Source organism: Epargyreus clarus, unplaced genomic scaffold, assembly GCF_041222505.1.
Source record: "Epargyreus clarus isolate Ecla_fem2 unplaced genomic scaffold, WU_Ecla_fem_2.2 ptg000010l, whole genome shotgun sequence".
NCBI lineage: Eukaryota > Metazoa > Arthropoda > Insecta > Lepidoptera > Hesperiidae > Epargyreus > Epargyreus clarus.
The window spans coordinates 9,676,323-9,695,894 of record NW_027332218.1 but is presented as its reverse complement, the minus strand read 5'-3'; the positions used below and the strand labels follow the sequence as shown (position 1 = coordinate 9,695,894).

The following is a 19,572-nucleotide window of genomic DNA, read 5'->3' as shown; positions in this document are numbered from 1 at the left end:
CACTTTTAATTTATCCTTTTTGTGAACCTATAAATTGAACGTATTGTTAAACAAGGTATAGTTTGTTGTCTTTTACGAATATAGCGTAGTTAAATAATCTGGCACCGTCATTGGTTAATCATTGTATATACTCAACATTGATTGGTAGTTTTCAGTGTCAAACATGAAGTCTTGCAATAATTGGTAAAAAATGTTATGTCAAATACTGTCAAAGCTTTGCGATTATTATGGCGGGTTCGTGTTTTTTCAAGCTCAAATACGAAATGAGTAGTTATGTGCGCCGCTCGGGCGGCGACATTGACAGCGATTTGTCGAATATTCTCGTTCGCCATTTTGTGAATGTTATGGAATTTTGTGTTAAGTAATCAACGTGAGGTCATCCCGAAGGGTAACGAAATTGGTGTAAGTGCAACTTTGTGCCAAGTGCCCATCTCGATCGTAATGTTTTTCGAAATAATCTCGTTTGCTGTGTGATAGTGTCGGTGTGCACGCGTTTATTCGTTACTGTTTTGTTTCTTTTTGCGATCGAGGCACCTTATTCGGTGGAGCGTAAGTCGTTTGAAGTGAGATAGTGTTGCGTTTCCAGGGTCCGCTACGATGACTGAGAAGTCAGTGGTGGGGAAGACGGTGCTGAAGCGACATGAAGTGGCCAAACCGTTACACATTCAGCGGTTGGAAGCCGCACTAGACGTGAGGCCTTTTGTGGACCAGGTGGAGAGGATACTCAACTCTGATGGTGGGAGTGATAGCGACGATGATTCAGACACCAAATTCATGGGCAATGAAATGTCCAAAGGTGATAAGATTATGCATGGGGTTGTCACCACTAAACAAGGTCAGTGCCCTGATAAATTTAGTGTCCAATGTCATATTCAATTGAGATGCATTGCACTATTAACATGCTTATTTCTATAGTTAAGCTTTTTAATAGATCCATATACACATGTATACATCTTTCTGTTTTTTTTTGGCCTTAGACTCAATACTCTAGATTATAGACAAACTAGTGTTTGAGCAGTGATTTTGCAGTAACACGAATATGGTGTTTTGTACCTGGCATTCCTCTACTGAGATCCACTCTTATGTTATTGTCTGTGTTTTGGTAAATTAACATCAAGAAATTATTATTTGCTTTAATGTTGAAAGGAAAATGCCAAAAAATATACGCATGTAACATCTAAGGGATGTATAACTGTTGCTAATGGCTTTTTGCGGAAATGGGGTTTCTCCATGTTATTTCATCCTATCATAAAGGCTTGCATTTGTGGCAGTAAAGGATTTAATCTTTATTGAACAAGACAATGTATGGTTTTGTCTATGAGCTGCTGTAACCACATTAGTGACCACTTAAATGTACTTTAATAGCATGCTGTTTATAAAAAATACATATATCAATTGCTTTTTAACAGAAAGACAAAGTGATAGACTTCGCTTATACAACCTAGCATCCGTTGGTGAGGAGAGACAGTGGCTCCGAGATGTGCTGCTTTCCTCAGAATTAGACACCAGCAGTGAGGATGACTCCCCCGCAGGCAAAGAACAGAGGATACAACAGCTACTTAAAGAGAGGAAGTTTCAAAATAAATATGCTAAGGACTATTATAAGGATCCTGGGGTTAGTGTTGTTTATCTTAATTTTATACTAAGACATTAATACTTATTGTATATGTTTAATTACCAAGAGTATAAGATATGAAATTAAAAATTTTATTGCATTAAATTTGCAGTTAATTTAATAATAAAGTAGTTTATGTATAATCAAAAATGGATACATCAGTTTGATTTGAATGGTTGTATTTGTTTTTACCATGCTTTTATTATGTATGTAATGGAATCTTTGAATTTGATTTTTACCCACTTTTAATGGTCCGATTAATTAAAATTTTGAACACTTATTTAGAACCGATGACAATACACGATTTTAATATTTTTGTCCCATTGTCCTCATCAAGATCATCAGGATAATGATTATAGTGTGGTTTTTAGTTTTTAAAATATAACTATTTATTTCTAGATGTAATTTCATAGGTGTTGTGGAATGATTTCACTATGGAAATTTATATTTTTGCAGAATTCCCGTTATATGTATTATGGTGCTGGCTTATTATCAACCATCGATCGGTATCCGGAGCGACGCATCAGCAGGCCTGTTCCACCTCCACCTTCAGCAAGGGGGCGCAGAGGCCGTCCTTCAGACAGGGGGGCGGCTAGAGGACAACAGAAGGGCAGGCGTGGAAGGGTCCGAGATGGCAGAGGCTTTGATGGAAGTGATGTGGTAAGCATAGTTATGTTACTTTATAACAATTTTATAAAATATATATTGTGATTTCTCTTTTTCCTTATTAAACTGATTCTTCTTTTGGAATACTAGTAAATTCACAGAATAGTACATTACAATACGAGGACGAAAAATTTTTTACTGACAAGTGTGAGTTTGCAGGCCGAGCCGCAGGCGAGGACTGCAATCACACGAGTCAGAAAAACATTTTTCGTCCGCGTGTTGTATAAAATTTTATATTACGGGGTCGGAAATGGGGGTTTTGCGCACGCGAAGCGTGCGTAAAACGTCAATTTACGCACGCCGTGATATAAAAACATTTTTTTCTTACCTATTTATGTTTGTGTCTATCGTTCATTATTAATAATTTCAATCAATTTTAAACTACCTTTGCTTATCAAAGTTTGTAATTTCACAATTCTTACCTACTTAAATTGTTAAATTTCATATTGTGGTAAGCAAAAAACGGTTTAGATTGAATGGTATTTATGGGCCTCTATTTATTGCTTTCATTACATATAAATTTATCTATATTGATGGTTGAAAGGCAATCCTTACTAGGCTACATTGAGTAAGCTTTACAGGATTTAAAATTGAAATTCAAAAGAAAATCACCTCAGATTGAAATATTTCAATCCAACAATTAGATGAGATTTTTAATATTTCTATTCTGAATTACTCGCCTGTAAAATTTATTAAATGTCGCTCAGTAAGGATTGCCTTTTAAGCATCAATATGTCATATCCAATTCAAATCAGATTCTCATGTCTAATTGGAAAAACGTGAAAAATGCCAAAAAAAACTAAAACATGGATACCAAATACCCGAGAATAAATTGTGAACTACCTTCTAGCCTGATGGTGTTGATTGGGAGGAGCAACTTCGTCACTTGAAAGAGGAAAATGATGATGAGTATACAATCTCAGAAAAAGCTGGAGTCAGGTATTTAGTTCTTTTTGTGTCTAGATAACGCCACACCCACTACCCTGTGGTTAATGAACATAGTCAAGGATAATAGTTTTAGTACTGCGAAAAATTTCAGCCACATGTAATCAATAACCATTACAAAAGTAGTGTAATTAGATGTAGTTTTAAAAACAAACCAAAAGGAGGACCCTTATGCTACACTTCATGTGCTACTACAGTTTAAATGGCACCTTATGTGGTAAACGATAGATGTCGCTGCTCGCGTTCAGTTATTATTAAGCTAAGTAAGGTGAGGATTAAGCTGCAATCGGAATACCAATTGTAAGTATATTTATTAGATTAAAATAGTGTTGTTTGTAATAAGACAGAAAAGGAGTTGACACTGCCATTCATACAAAAATGGAGTTGTTATTGAAAAATAGTGGCATTTCCTTAATTTTATCTCTCCATATCCATCTCTCTAAGTTTCTATAAAGACCACCTCCAGTTTTAGGTAGCCACATCCCTAACAGGCTACCTGTTAGCCTCTGTGTACCACTTTGCTTATCTGTTCAGAGGTCGCAAGAAGCTGGCAATGCTCAAGAGTCCAGAGGCGTTGACAGCGAGACGGCGGCGACACTGGCAGCTCTTGGTGAAGAAGGAGTTGGGCAAGGTGCAGCGGGCTAGGACAGCTGCGCACAGGGAGCTCATGCTGCAAAGGAAACGGCTGGCTACATTATGCTGTAAACACTGGCGGCATGTTGCTATGCAGGTACTATATCGATAAGTTCTAGATCTAATTACAATGGATATTATTTTTCAAGATTTAGTTTATTGTATTGTTAATTAAAAAAACGCCTGACTTCAAACAGTTGAACAAATTTGATTAGTCCTCTCTTTTTCTTAGATTGGATCAAGTTTCCTTATGCATAAAACAAATAATCAAAATTCATCCATCTGTTTTAGACCCAAAATGCAAAACGATCATTAAACTTATTCACTACTATTTGTGTTTGTGTAATACAAATTGGGAGTTACGAATAAAGAGACATAATTTGTTGTTGTAGTCCCAGAAAAATATGAAGGAGACAGTATGGCGGTGTAAGCGACTTAGCCGCGAGATGCAAGCGTACTGGAGGAGGTATGACCGTGCGGAGAGGGAGACAAGACGGCGCATGGAGAGGGAAGCTGAAGAGCAAAGGAAGGTGAGTTGGCGCTTATTACAAATTCATACTGGATTTGTAACGGTACTTAAATTTATAGGTGAATTAGTTATTCGATTATCAGACTCCGATTCCGAATAGTAAGTTTAATGAATTTAGTTTTTTTTTGTCAACTCAGTCTTAATACAGATATGACACATGGTTGTTACTTATTTATTATTTATTCAATTTCTTTATTGCCGATTCTTAAATTTAAAATCGCATATCGTGAGTACCCGTTACATAATAAAATGTCTCAATTCCGCGATAATTTTAGTCTAAAATCATATATTTATTCAATATCTTCATTAATATAAATCAATTTAGACTTTATCTTAATGTTAATAATAAATCATATACATAATTTGAATACATTATTAAATTATTACTTATCAATTAAGTAGTTTTACTATTTACATAATTATATTATTATAATATATTTATGACTATGATATTAATTTATATAAAATGAATTTATGGGTTTGTGACTAATTTATAATTTACAGATGTGAAATGTGTGTTAGTTATTATTTGTAGGAACCAATATTCGTGTTATTTTAAGTTTAAGCCTATAATTAAATGCCCAATTCACAGATGGATGTAGAGTTAATGGAAGCAAAACGACAAAGAAGGAAACTAAACTTCTTAATCACACAAACGGAATTATACGCGCATTTTATGCAAAGGAAATTGAATGCAACAGATGATGGTGATAGTGGCGCAGATAGAATATTGAGACAGCTCGATGAAGACAGGGACCCGAGGTTGGCAGCTATAGACCACTATGATAGGTGAGCATATTTATTATTGTTGTTATTTAGTTGAAGGTGCAAATATTTAGCAGTGTTATTTTATGTATAGTGATGTATACTACTCATGGAGAATCTTACTATGAGAAATGATTGTCGAGGCACAGTCTGATGAAGTTGTTTGTGTTGTAGATTGATTATTTCACAGGATATCTTTAAACTTAACATTCGAGAATGAGTTCTTTAATTTGGGTCTGTGAAAGTGTAAAGTTAGTAGACATTTCAATGTAAAGAAGTCTAAAGCATTTATTTTCTTTCTTAAATCTAAAGTATTTATTTTGTGATATTTTATTGGGAAATCGTATTTATGTCACTATATTATTGATATGTACTTTAAATTTGGTCTTTGCAAAAATTAAAGTATGCTACACCTCTGTTAGCACTGCATGTGTGTATAAAGTCTAAATAATGCCGTTGGAGTATAAACTAATTTTGCTTAGTTCATATAGTTCAACAATTGTCATAGTCCACGCCAAACTGCTAGTCCGCTTTGAAGTTGTTGCGCGTATAGTCAGCGAGCCAATGCGGTCGAACATAACTACAAGCATATACTCCGCACCAACACACAGCTATGTAATCGCGGGCGAGAGCGGGCAGCGGTCGGGCGCAGGGGGGAGGGGCGCTGATATCTACAATTTGCTGTTGCGACGCGACTCAATTCTATATTTAAAGCGGACTAGCAGTTTGACGCGGACTATATATGTTTTTGCATGATCATACTCTTGAAACTATAACTCAACACCTCCCTTATGTTAATGCTTACACACTCATTTCTTACTCTATCGTCAGCGAGGCGATGAAGGCCCGCGCGTCGCGCAACGCCCGCGAGGCGTTCCGCGCGGAGAGGGCGCGCGCGGCGGCGCTGGGCGGCGCGCGGCTGGACGCGGCGCGCGGCGACCACGCGCAGCCGAACATCTTCCGCGGCACGCTCAAGGGCTACCAGCTGAAGGGGATGAACTGGCTCGCGAATCTGTACGATCAGGTGAGGTTGTTGTTGAAAGTAGCAGTGAATGTTGTGGCGAGTGTTGGTTAACTTTAGGGTTCCGTACGCAAAAAGCCCATCAATTAACTAAGCCTCTAGTGTCTGTCCGTTTGTCACATGGCTTAATACCCTCTATAGATAACTAGTATTTAACAAAATTATTCATGTAGTTTAATAAACGACAGTCTACTTTTTTTACAAGAGATTTTTTTTATCAGCTTAATTTAATAAAACTATTTTTTTTTACACAAAATGCTGGTTTATTAAATCTTCAAAATCATTTAGACATCAATCCCTATATTCCAAATGATAAAATCATCTAAAAATCATATTTAAAAATTATATAATACACTTTATATATAATTTTTAAATATGATTGATGATGATGATGATATAAGTTATAATCGTAACACCATTATAACTTATTCTATTTCATGAATTTAAATTTTAATTTAATATGTTATAAAATACATGGTTATTTTATTTTCATGTTTAACTTAATTACTAAACCGCATTTAAATTTGCAGGGCATCAGCGGCATTCTAGCAGATGAAATGGGTCTCGGTAAAACGGTGCAGTGCATAGCGTTCCTCTGCCATGTGGCTGAACGTCTGGGCGTTTGGGGCCCCTTCCTCGTGGTATCGCCGGCTTCCACGTTGCACAACTGGCAGCAGGAGATGCAACGGTTTGTGCCTGATTTTAAAGTGGTGAGTTTTTGCTTCTATATAAACATGATGGAAGATGTATGATAGTAAAATTAAAACAACGCATTAATTTGTTAAATGAGCTAGTGTTTATAGTTCCTTAAATTAATATAGTTGCCAAGATTTATAAGTAGCTAATTGTCACTTGCTTTAGTGGTGAAGGTAAACATGGTAAGAAATCCTATGTGACTAACAGCTGGTATAGATTTTTTTCTTGAGCCATAAATCTGTCAGTTTGTATTTTACTTTATTTAATTTTATTACTTATGTCCAGTACTAAAATGTCGTAAATTATCTCTTCGTTGTCTGAGAGAATATTACTGATCTCAGTGGGATACTAAACAATTAATGGTGGTCGTAATATCATAGGTACCATATTGGGGCAGCCCGAGCGAGCGCAAAATCCTGCGTCAGTTCTGGGAGCGCAAGGACCTGCACACGCGCCAGGCGGCCTTCCACGTGGTGGTGACGTCATACCAGATAGTGGTCTCCGATCTGAAGTACTTGAACCGCGTGGCCTGGCAGTATATGATACTGGATGAAGCGCAGGCGATCAAGAGCTCGGCTAGTATGCGGTGGAAGTTGCTGCTCGGGTTTAGCTGTAGGAATCGATTGTTGCTGTCTGGTGAGTAGTTGAGCATGATAGGTTATGATCTGCATAGTATTTTGATTGCTATTTGACGTTGTATTTGTGTTGGGGGCATTTGGGAAAATTTATAATAAAATAAAATATTGAAAAATTACATTGTTGGTAGCCCTTTTTACAAAACTTGCAATATTTACCAGACCGTTTTATGGTGCTGTTATTATTTTCATTTATGCTAAAATTTACATAATTTTTACCCCTCCCTCCTCACTTTTCCCTCCTTGATCAAACTCTCCCAAATAGAATTATTTTTATTTAATATATAACTCCAAATGTAATATTCCTTGTAAACAAATATAATTTCGAAAATTTGCATGATGTTTAAATTTGTGTGTAATATTTATACAGTAAAATGTTATACCACTCAGGTACCCCAATACAAAACAGCATGGCGGAGTTGTGGGCGTTGCTGCATTTCATAATGCCGACGCTGTTCGACTCGCACGAAGAGTTTAACGAGTGGTTCTCTAAGGACATCGAGAGCCACGCCGAGAACAAGAGTACCATCGATGAGAGTAAGGTTTCATATTGTTGTTGTATTTTATTAACTTCCAGAAATAGATTTTAGTTAGATTGTCATTATATAAAATAGAGTTTGTCTCTATTGTATTCCAGCATTATCAAGAATTGACTAAGTGTAGTTGTTACTGTGTACTTTATGTGAATTGGGTTGTCCGACATTCAACTCATGGTTTTGATTACATGTTGATTATATTAAACTTTTCATTAGGTTTAAAGAATCTTTATTTCTCATAAGACATATTACATTTGTCACTTAAAATGAGAAATTTACAATAGAGTATTAATAACTTATGGTAATGCTCGGTAGGTATGTTCGTGTGTGTGTTGCATGTGCGTGTGTGTAGCGCATGTGTGAGTGTGTGCGCATGTGTGTATGCGTGTGTCTGAATGTGTGTGTGTAATTTTTATGTATGCGTTCTTGACATAACACTATATATTTATGTATTTGTGCTTTTAGTATTTTTGAGTGCTTGTTATATTATATGTTAATATTGTATTGTATGTTTATTCGATGTTATTGAGAATGTAATTTTTTAACAGTGTTTTGAATTTGGCAAAGGACTTTACTTTAGTTATACATTCAGGTAAGTTATTATACATTCTAGCTCCATCATATTTTATGTTTAATTTACCGTAATTTGTCCTGGTTTTGGGTAGTTGTATTAGATTTGTATTTTTCTTGCGTTTACTATATCTACTGGGCTCTTTGAGATCAAAACGAAATTGTGTTCGTAGTGTTCCTTTGAGTATTTTTCTAACCAATATGCATGTGTTGTAGGTATATATCTGTTTTACGTTAAAGAGCTTCGTTATTTTGTAAACCTCCTTTGTAGGTGTCATGAAGTCCATTTTATATAGTACTTTTATTAGTTTGTTTTGTGTTCTTTGTAGAGGTTGTATATTACTCTTAGCTGCACATCCCCATATCTCAGTAAGATATTCTATATGTGGTTTTACTAAGGTATTGTATATTACAGTTCGTATTTTTGCTGGTATATATTTGGATAAAGTTCTTAAACAACCTAACAAAGATATTAGTTTTTTACGTACTTTCATTATGTGCGGTTTCCATGTCAATTTATTGTCTAAAATAAGGCCGAGATATTTTTCTTGTTCTGATATTTGTAGAATTTCATTGTTTATTTTAAGTGCAAGATTAGGAACAATTTTTTTGTTTTTAGCGGCGAAAATCATGTATGCTGTTTTGTTGGTATTAATTGTGAGAAGGTTGTGTTTAAACCACTCATCTAGGGAATCTAGATCCTTTTGAGATTTGGCCATAATTTCATTCAAATTTTCTCCATAGTAAAAAAGGCACGTGTCGTCTGCATATAATATTAGATCCCCAGTTAAGGCAAGTTCACTAATACTATTAATGTAAATTAGGAATAATAAAGGTCCTAATATAGATCCTTGTGGAACACCGTGAGTTATCTTTGTCATAGTACTTTTACTGTCGCCAATTTTGACTATTTGATACCGGTTGCATAGGTAAGACTTTAGAATATTGTATGCTAAGTCACTAAAAAGGTAACTAAGCTTCTTGAGTAAAAGTGGGTGACTCACCGCGTCAAATGCTTTTTTGATATCAATGAATATGCCTAGGGCCACCTGTTTTTTATCAATAGCATTTTTGATATTAGTAACTAAGTCAATGGTAGCTGCTAAAGTATTTGACTTTGGCCTAAATCCATATTGTTTTTTAGAGAGAAAGTCTATGTCATTTAGATGTTCATATATTCGCGTATAAAGTATCCTTTCAAATACCTTCGAGATGACTGGTAGAACTGATATAGGCCTATAGTTACTTGGGTCATTCGATTTCAGAATGTTTCTTATATTCATAATTTTCATGACACAATTTTACATATAATATTTACACATCTTGTTGGTTCACATATATTTGTTTAATACTAGTATATGTACGTTTTATAAAATAATATTTAAGTACAACCGTTCGAATATTTTAAACTTGTGTAATTTTCGTAATATTTTTTTCTTTCTTTTTCCTAGAACATCTTTCTAGGCTACACATGATACTCAAACCGTTCATGTTGAGGCGGATAAAGAAGGACGTGGAGAACGAATTATCGGATAAAATTGAGATTGAAGTGCACTGTCCCTTGACAATACGACAAAAATTATTGTACATAGGTAAGTTATTTTTGTAACAATTTTATTTATAGAAGCATTTCTTCATGTAATAGAACTGTAGAAGTATTGATATATTTTATATATCTATAAATCTAGCTATGCTATGCTATATGCTATCTAAATATCCTAGCTAAAAAGATAAGTTGTCCATTGGGCATACAAAATATTTAGTATTACTTATTTTGCATTAGAAGATGGTAAGAATGAGTACTTTTATTATTGTTTACTTGTAACATGAGAGTTCATGTAAAAACTAATTTAATCCCTGAAAGGAATATTACATTGTCAGTAATCTTTTTCAAATTAATATTATTGTGGCTTATATACATTTGTTGTAAATATTATGTATTAATAAATACAATCATTACTATATGTTTTAATTTGGCTTACAAATATATTTTAGCTCTAAAGAAGAAGATAAAGATAGAAGAATTATTGCATTACTCTGTCGGCGCCGAGTCAGGGCACAATGTCGACAAAAACTTCACGTCCAATCTTATGAATTTAGTTATGCAGTTTAGAAAGGTAAGTTTGTTGTTTAAACATCCTTTGAAATATTATATTTCATATTTTTAATGGTCCTTTGAGCCAGATTTCCATATAAATACTTCAAACTTTATTGTGATTGTAATCCTTGAAATTCATGAAACAAAGTTCAAATATGAAATATGAACAACTGCACGTTGTTGGATACATATCAGAGTGAGACATCATTTAATTTTTTGCGCTATAAGTATTTATTTATTTTATTTCACTTAAATTGTTAAGGCTTTATTTATCTTTTGTAAAACTTCTGTGCAGGTATGTAACCACCCGGAACTATTCGAGAGGCGGGACGTGAGGTCTCCCTTCGCGATGTACGTAGAAGACTACCATCTACCTAAGTTAATAGCAGAAGACGGTATCTTACTCCATTCTATACCATCCAAAAGACACTTGCTGTACAACAAACTATCAATATTAACACCGCCATATGTTCATAGAAGTGTAAGTGATACAAGTGTATGTGGTGCAAGTGAAAGTGTTCAAAGTGTAAATGGGTGTTTTTCGTTCACAAGGTACATGGATTTATCACCAATGGAACTGTATAAAGTGTTGTTATGCGGTTGGTTGTGTGTGTAAGTATATTGTGATGTATTGATATTAAAATTATAATCATATATTAATCCAATATGTTGTTTTAGTGCATTCGTAATTTATCGGATTTCAATGTAGTTGCTGATGATATAAGTCAAATAGATCACTTGTGACACCATGCCCCTAAATATGGTATTTCTACGAGACTTGTTTGTCTTAACCAATCAAAATTACTATCCCATACTACAGCGAATTCACATTTTTTTAAATAAAAATACCCAAGTCATATAAAGATTTTAATTGACTTACTACTTACTTTTAATTGATTTATTTCTTCAATAATCATGATAATAAAATCTTTCAGAATTCAACATATAGAGTATTGTCTAGAAAAATACGAGAAGTTAAGGCACAGGCACTACTGGTGGCGGCACAGGGTTAAAGCGAGTGAAGTGAAGCAGGAGGGGGGCGAGAACGAGACGGACATATCGCCGGACTACTACGATAGAGTGAATAGCAAAGATATGTTGTTGATATGCCCCGACGGAGATGTGTTGGAACGAAGGAAACATGACAGTTTGTTGTGGAGAGACTTTTTGTTCACTGATCCCCTTTGGATTGAAGGTAAATGGGACAATTATTAGCACTTTTTGTGAAATTTTATCACATTATTAATACTATCATTTAAATAAAATGACACACTTACACTTAAGAAAATCTTTCATTTTATATTCATCTAATCTGAGGAATGTATCATATAACATCTCAATATATAAAACCTCATTCATATTAGAAATGTTCTCGAAACATACTCGTATTTCGAACAATGTTCATATTAATAAATTTGTTATTATGTTTCTTACTATTTAATAAATATAAATGTCTTTTTTGTCATTAGGAGGACCATTCTACGCACATTTAGACCATGTTATAAACTATATGCCAGAAACAATAGAACATAAGGCTATGCGCGTAAGAAATTCACAAATTGCGGAGGGTCAGGTGAGAATATTCTTCAGATATTATTGACACAATTACGTTTTTATTTGTCTAATCTTGTATAGTATAAATCTAATAATAAGTCGTAAGTGACAATGACTTCGGTGGAATCTATCATCCATTTTTACACTTTTTTTTGTTAACACTGCAGTGTTCCTGGTTTGAAGGGTGTGGTAGTGGAAATCACTTATTTCAGGTGTTCCAATTTAGTCCCCAGGTAGAGAAAAAATATGATAATTGGTGTTTAGTTGTCATAAAGCCGCATCGTGGTCCACCTCAGGTATGAATATCTAATCCTATCTGGGGTTGATTACAGATCTCCATGGGCGGCAGGAGCCACTTATCAGGCGACTGCATGCTCGTCTGCTACTCCTATATTATAAAAAGAAGTAATAGTAATACGGCGTACACAGAGTATAGTTGTCATGAAGCCTTATGTGATATCCCAAGGTGTTCCTACAGGAGATGCTGTCGGAGATCAAGACGGAGGAGGGCGGCACGGTGTCGTTGGCCGTGGGTAATCCTGGTAGCTGCACACTGACGAGCGGACCGCGGCCGGCGCGCACGCTGCGCATGGTGGCCACGCCCTTGCCAGCGTTGCTCTATAACGCACAGCAGAAGGTGCGTATATATATTTTTGACTTAGACTTTGAATTCGTACAGGAGATGTTTTCGGAGATTAAAACGGAGGAAGGCGGTACGGTGTCGTTGGCGGTGGGTAGCACTGGTTGTACACTCGTGGGCGAGCCGGACCGGCATGTACGTTGCGCATGGTGGCCACGCCCTTGCCAGCGCTGCTTTATAACGCACAGCAAAGGTATGTGTAGATATGTATAGTTATCGCCAAACTGCTAGTCCGCTCTGAAGTTGTTGCGCGTAGGTGTAGTCATACAATTTGTTATGGAGACGCGATTTATTTCTATATTCAGAGCGGACTAGCAGTTTTACGCGGACTAAGCGTAGTCCGCGTAAAACTGCCAAACGTAACAAAAAAGAACCAAGTATGGTTCTTACAGTTCGTAGAGTAGGTGGATGAATAATATTTTTTACAATAAACTAAACATAAGTATGAAGTTGTGTTTTATATGGGCCTTGTATGGTGTATAAAGGCACGAAAAACATATTATAGGTAAATTATTGATTAATATTTAGTTGATTTTTGACTTAAATGTTGTTTCGAAAGGTCTTTTGGGTTTAATTATAAGAATTATTTTCGGTTTAATGATAATAAAAAATAAAAATAAAAAAAAAACCTGAAATATGCATTTCATATCAATATATATTTTTTTTATTTTGTTTGAAATTCTTAACAATTACAATTGTAGTTATTATATTTTTTTCGCAAAGGCAAATCTTCTATTTTACAATTATCGTACATTTCAACATAAAAATTATCTGTAGCAATATATGCTTTTTTGTAAGATGTTGCTTCTCTTGACAGGCAGAATTGCTTCTCGGTAAAAATATGTAGAACATCCGCCGTCAAACTATAATGGCCCTACCACCTTTTGAATTACGTGCAATCCATGGAGCAGCAATGAAGAATGTATTGTTACAGGTGTGCGCAAACACCCGCGCTATGTTCGCGAGCTCCCGCGGCGTCGCGTGGCGGAACGTGAGACACGCGCATGCTGAGAACGCACAGGGTTCGGACACGCTCGCACGTTTGTTAGCCGCTGCCCGACCGCCCCGTGGTTGGGCATCGCTGCAAGTGCCCGGTAATGTATCATACTACTACTAATAAATTGTTATGTATAATGGTTGTGATGATGAAGAATAGCAGTCTTTACAGTTCTCATTGATTTCACGTCTTACGGTTTATGATGGTTTAAGAATAGCGGTAAAAATTTCTTGTTACTGTTACAAGAAATTTTGTATTTTCTATTTATAACGATAATATATACATAGATGATTATAACTATATACATAGATGAATATATACCTTAACTTTAGGAATCCTTAAAATATTATATTTACCTTTAATAAAGTAGCACTTCACATTATATAATACTTATTCACAGCAGACAAAGTGAATAAGAATATTTTATATCTTATAAGATGGTAACTTTAGCAAATGTCGTTCAAGCGATAGTATCAAATATAGGCAGTGAACCTAAGTTTGTAAAAACTGTGGTATGTTAACGAGTCTATGTTTTTCTAGATAAAAATCAATTAGTGAGTGATGCGGGCAAATTAACAGTATTAGATTCACTGCTCAAAAGACTGAAGGAACGGGGTCACAGGGTACTCATATACAGTCAGATGACGAAAATGATTGACTTATTAGAGGTAAGCTGATATATAGATTTCTTATAACTTTCATTAAATATAATTCACTGTTTATGTTCATCAGTGGTATATAATTTTTTTTTCTATATATTGTATTAAGGGTTGCAGATAGATTATAGAAAAATAATGTAAAATCCATTACTTTCCTATATTCATTCTATTTGCAACGTAATTTGCACTAAATAATGCGCTTTTTAAACAAATTTAAAGTTTTAATGAACTATTCATTTCACACAGGAATATATGTGGCATCGCAAACACAAGTACATGCGGTTAGACGGTTCAAGCAAGATTTCAGCCAGACGCGATATGGTTGCAGATTTTCAGGTACCAAACATTATTACATTTAAATATATATTTTTTATGCATTAACCAACGCGAAAGTTAACAAAGCGTTAATTTTAAGGCTTCAAAATATTATTTTTCTAGGCCCGCACGGATATTTTTGTATTTCTGCTGTCAACACGCGCTGGAGGTCTCGGGATCAATCTAACGGCAGCCGATACAGTAATTATACTTCTTTTCTTTATTACAACTTATAATTACATTTCAAAAGTCTATGTTTTACTTGGATATCTAATCAAAATGCAATAAATACTGTTTTGGCAATTTTGTTTATATATGCAATATCACCACCGTTGTACAGGTAATATTCTACGATTCAGACTGGAATCCGACAGTGGATCAGCAAGCCATGGACCGAGCGCACAGGCTGGGCCAGACGAAACAGGTCACCGTGTATAGACTGATATGTAAGGGCACTATAGAGGAGCGGATCATGCAACGAGCGAGGGAGAAAAGTGAGGTATATATTCTCCTTTACTTATCAATTTCTTAAAATTTGTTCAAATATTAAGTTGTTTGACGATTTTCCGCAAATCGTCAAGAGATGGCGTGACTAATAGTTCGGAATCACGCTATAGAAGTTTTCTCAAAAAAAATTTTCCTTTTTTCTTGTAGTTGTTTACTAAAAGTGGAAGTTATACAAGGAGCATATTTTGACTTCATGATTTAATGTTAAATAGGTAAAGAGAATGGAATTTGTATTTTGAACTATGTTATGAATACTTTAAAAACATTTCAGATACAAAGAATGGTGATCAGCGGTGGTAACTTTAAACCCGATACCTTGAAACCGAAGGAGGTGGTGTCACTTTTATTGGATGATGAAGAGATCGAATTAAAGTGTAAGTTATTAATAATATACCTCAATTTTGTTATATATTTAGCATATTAAATATTACTCTTAGCCTGTTTTAAGGTAAAATGTATAATTTACTGTAAATATTTCTAAATCAGTCCCCCTTTATTTTAGACCGTCAAAAGTCTGAAGAGAAGAAAATGATGGAAGAAAGGGAACGTAAGAGGAAGATGGGAATTTTACCACAAGTAAGTACTTACATATTTATTTTATTGAAATATTTCGTATTGGTCAAACAATACATAAAAAAAAATTGTTGTTAAATTTCCTAACTAATATATTAAATGCGAATGTGTTTGTTTGGTACACTTTCAAACCTCAACTACATAGTTGATTGTCAATAAGCTATTGTAAAAAAGGGCATAGGGTAATTTTGATCCCGAAAAAATTACCGTTCCCGAGGGATATATATTACTTATATATATAGAGGAAAGTCGCGGGTGAAAACTAGTGTTAAATAATTAAAGAGTGCTTGTATCAATATGTAGGTACCATATCTATAAATCGATAATTAAATAATTTAATGGTATAATAACACCCCCGGCTTATTAGTTTCGGTTACAAACAGTACTTGTTATCTCTCTTAAGATGCGCCTTAAATTTCAGTATGATTTTTTTATAATATAGGATTGGCAGACGAGCATGTAGTTCACGTGATGGTAATTGGCTACTGCCACCCATGGAAATCTGTAATCAATTCGATAGGATTAGATATTCCTACCTGAGGTCTGGCACAGATGCGCCGGGGTAGCCTGAGGACTAAGCTGGTACGCCTCGGAAAAGTATGTCTCCCCCACACCCTTCAAATCAGAACACAGCAACGCATGACACTACTGTGAATAGGCGGAAATAGGTGTGGCGGTCGTGCCGCCGGAGTCGAACCATAAAGGGTTCTACCACCTTCAAACTATTTATAAAAAACCCTTCAAAGTGTGTTTGTGTGTAGCAGCAGCCGGCGTCGGTGGAGGCGAAGCGCGGGCGGGACAGCGCGTCGGAGCCGGGCAGCCCGCTGCAGGTCGACGACGACGGCGACTCGCTCGTGGTGGACTCCGACCCCATGCACACACCCTTACGTGAGTCACTTGATGACCTATTTTTAGTCTAATTTGATTTTTGTTCAATTGTGATGTATTGTTGTAGTGTTTGACTTGATTATGGAAGCTTTATTATGTTAAGTATATATTACGATTTTTAAGTTATATATTTCTTTTAAGTTATGATTTTAATACTACAAAAGTCGTAGAGTCGGTTTGCATTGTGCATGGCGACGTAGTTATTTTATCGGCCAGACAGGCTATAACTTGTGTACCCATTTCTTTCATTACATTATTATTCAGTCTGAAACTTAAGAATGAGTTTAGATTTTTATTCTAGGTATTTATGAGCTCAGAAAACGATATATAAAATAAAAGCGCTTAGTCTCCCAGGACCCACCAAGCAGACCCACCAGTGGGTCTGTGAAGACTGATATGTCTCAATGGACCCACCAGACGGTGGGACCATTGAGACTATTTTATTTTATGTCTTCTTAGACCCACCACGAATCTACAGGGTGTATTAGAGGATATAAGTATGCGGTAGAGGTAGGGTAACTGTACGGCAGGGTACGTCTGCTTTTTCATATAATGTTAGGCGAAACAGACCTAGCCGGGTTAGCTAGTTAAGAAATAAAAAAACTTTTTGAGTATTCCAAAATAAAATAAAAACTCGTATATTATTATTTACTTACAAAAAAAATAAAACCTTGTTTGTTATTCACCTTATTTAAAAAAATGTCCTTCATATTTCACTTATTGCTAATAAAAATAATCCTTTATTTATTCACCTTACTGCTAGATGTCCTTTAGATAGATATTTCACTTTATTGCCTCACTTTCACATATTGTTAATACAAACACTAACAATTATTTCCTCTTTCTTTTAGGTTACTTCACTTTATTTCACACTAATTATTGCTAAATAGTAACATTAAAAAAATAATTTCCTCTTAAAAAAACAACTATAGTAAACTACGCGTGAACCTTTACTTACATACTATAAATAACATCTTATCTTAATTTTTCAAGGAAATGTCCAATTGTAATTTGATTACGTATTAATTCTAACTGAGTATCAATAATAAATTGATCTCTGTCTATATAACGTTGTAGCCGTTTAGAAAATGTCGATCCTTGTTTTTGCAAAAAACTTAAAAGTTTTAGCAGAGTCACATAATTTTTGTTTATATTCCTATTAAGTTTCGAGTGCCAGCCTTCCAGAATGTTCGTCGTTCTGTGCCGTTCTTTATAAACACACCACTGGCTTATAAATGCTTTTTCTTTTAGCCAGTACCTCTGCATATAATTTTTAAATTTATTTAATTTTTCTGAACTAGGAAATTGCGATAAAATATATTCCCATCCATCAGGTATCATGTTCTCTGGCAATAAGGGAAGAACCCCACAGAGTGCAACAATACGTTTATCTGTTCTTTTATTTAATCCTAATTTCTTAGCCCGCCTCCAGAGACTACGCGTCATATGGTAATAACACTTCTTTACTAAAACATCAGGAAATGATTTAAGTATTGCATTTGTAGATGCAACTTCGAAATCTACATGAAATTTTGTGGGTCTCCAATTCGGGAACTGCGATTTTAGAATTTCGAAAAGGGCAAAGTATGTTTCTTCTTTTTTGTTACATAGTAACGCATAACATAGCGGGACCATATTAACATTATTGACAGAATCATCCAAATTACCAAACATTGTAAATAACTGTACGAAAGGAGTAGGACAGCTCGAGAATGTTCCGTCGCAGAACACCTCTTTAATCGAAGAAAATAGGTCTCTCGACTCCTTTGCGGAAAATAACATAATTCGGTTTTCGTTGCAACTGTAGTCGGCTAACAAAAAGGATCTAAATTTATCAGGAATTTCTACATCTGTCACGTAATTAAATACACATTTAGTTACACCCAGTGATTGCTTCCTCGCATTATATAAAAGGCTTTTTTTATTTCCGTACGAGGGTGGTTTGGTTATGAGGTTTAAGCCTGTATCTTTTATAGGATTTTCAATTTTTTCTTTAAAAATTTTTGGTATTGGACTTGTGGAAATTGTTACATATTTTTTTGCCGTTTCTATTGTTTCCGCCACTATATTTTTGGTTAAATCGGGATTGCAAGGCGCTTGTGGGTCTGAGCTATGTTGAGTGTTTTTTAAAACACAAAGAGGATTCTGAAAAATAAAAAAAATAATACTTTAAATTAAATAAGTGAGTTAGTCGATTGTTGATCGACCAGACAAACAATTTCGCCTTGGAGATGTGACTGGTCCGTGTCTCACAGTAAACTGCCGCAGCCCTAACTCTCCAAAACGACCCTGCGCCCCTTTTCTCGACTTCCAGGGCTAAATCGTCTTAAGTAAAATACTGTTGGATAGCCAATAACAGTGGCAACCTACTTAGTTATTATCAATTAAAGTAATGAAAATAAAATGTTAAGGGTAACAAGGAGTATGATATTGGTCAGTATTTCCCCAGCGTGAAATTAATAATAACATCGTACTTACCTCTTGTATTGTCAGTGAGCCACTACATTTGAACTTTTTTCTCATGCTGCACTGCCATATACTGGACCCATTTTTATATACTTTTTTTTTATAATACTGGTACCCAGTATATAACAATACAGTTCCGCCCCTTCTAGGTAAAAACTTAATTTCCGAATTGGAACGTGACGATGAATCGGATACATCCATTTTTATTTATAAAATAATTATGAATTAAATAAATATCAATGAAAATAAAATGACAGTGACAAA

General features: G+C 35.1%; 1 protein-coding gene across 1 annotated transcript; it reads left to right on the top strand.

Annotated features, from left to right (window-relative positions):
- The first annotated feature begins 197 nt into the window (after positions 1-197).
- Positions 198-19,162, top strand: LOC140745642 (chromatin-remodeling ATPase INO80). Its single transcript, XM_073077580.1, has 27 exons — positions 198-402; positions 587-835; positions 1,410-1,615; positions 2,072-2,275; positions 3,132-3,220; positions 3,761-3,956; positions 4,252-4,389; positions 4,981-5,177; positions 5,985-6,177; positions 6,705-6,884; positions 7,251-7,506; positions 7,896-8,042; positions 10,063-10,203; positions 10,607-10,728; positions 11,005-11,321; positions 11,645-11,904; positions 12,179-12,282; positions 12,742-12,900; positions 13,838-13,997; positions 14,441-14,568; positions 14,806-14,895; positions 14,998-15,075; positions 15,215-15,373; positions 15,653-15,755; positions 15,884-15,957; positions 16,716-16,842; positions 19,098-19,162. The coding sequence occupies exons 2-27, from the start codon at positions 598-600 to the stop codon at positions 19,160-19,162; spliced, it is 4,131 nt and encodes a 1,376-aa protein (XP_072933681.1). The 5' UTR covers positions 198-402; positions 587-597.
- The last annotated feature ends 410 nt before the right edge of the window (positions 19,163-19,572 follow it).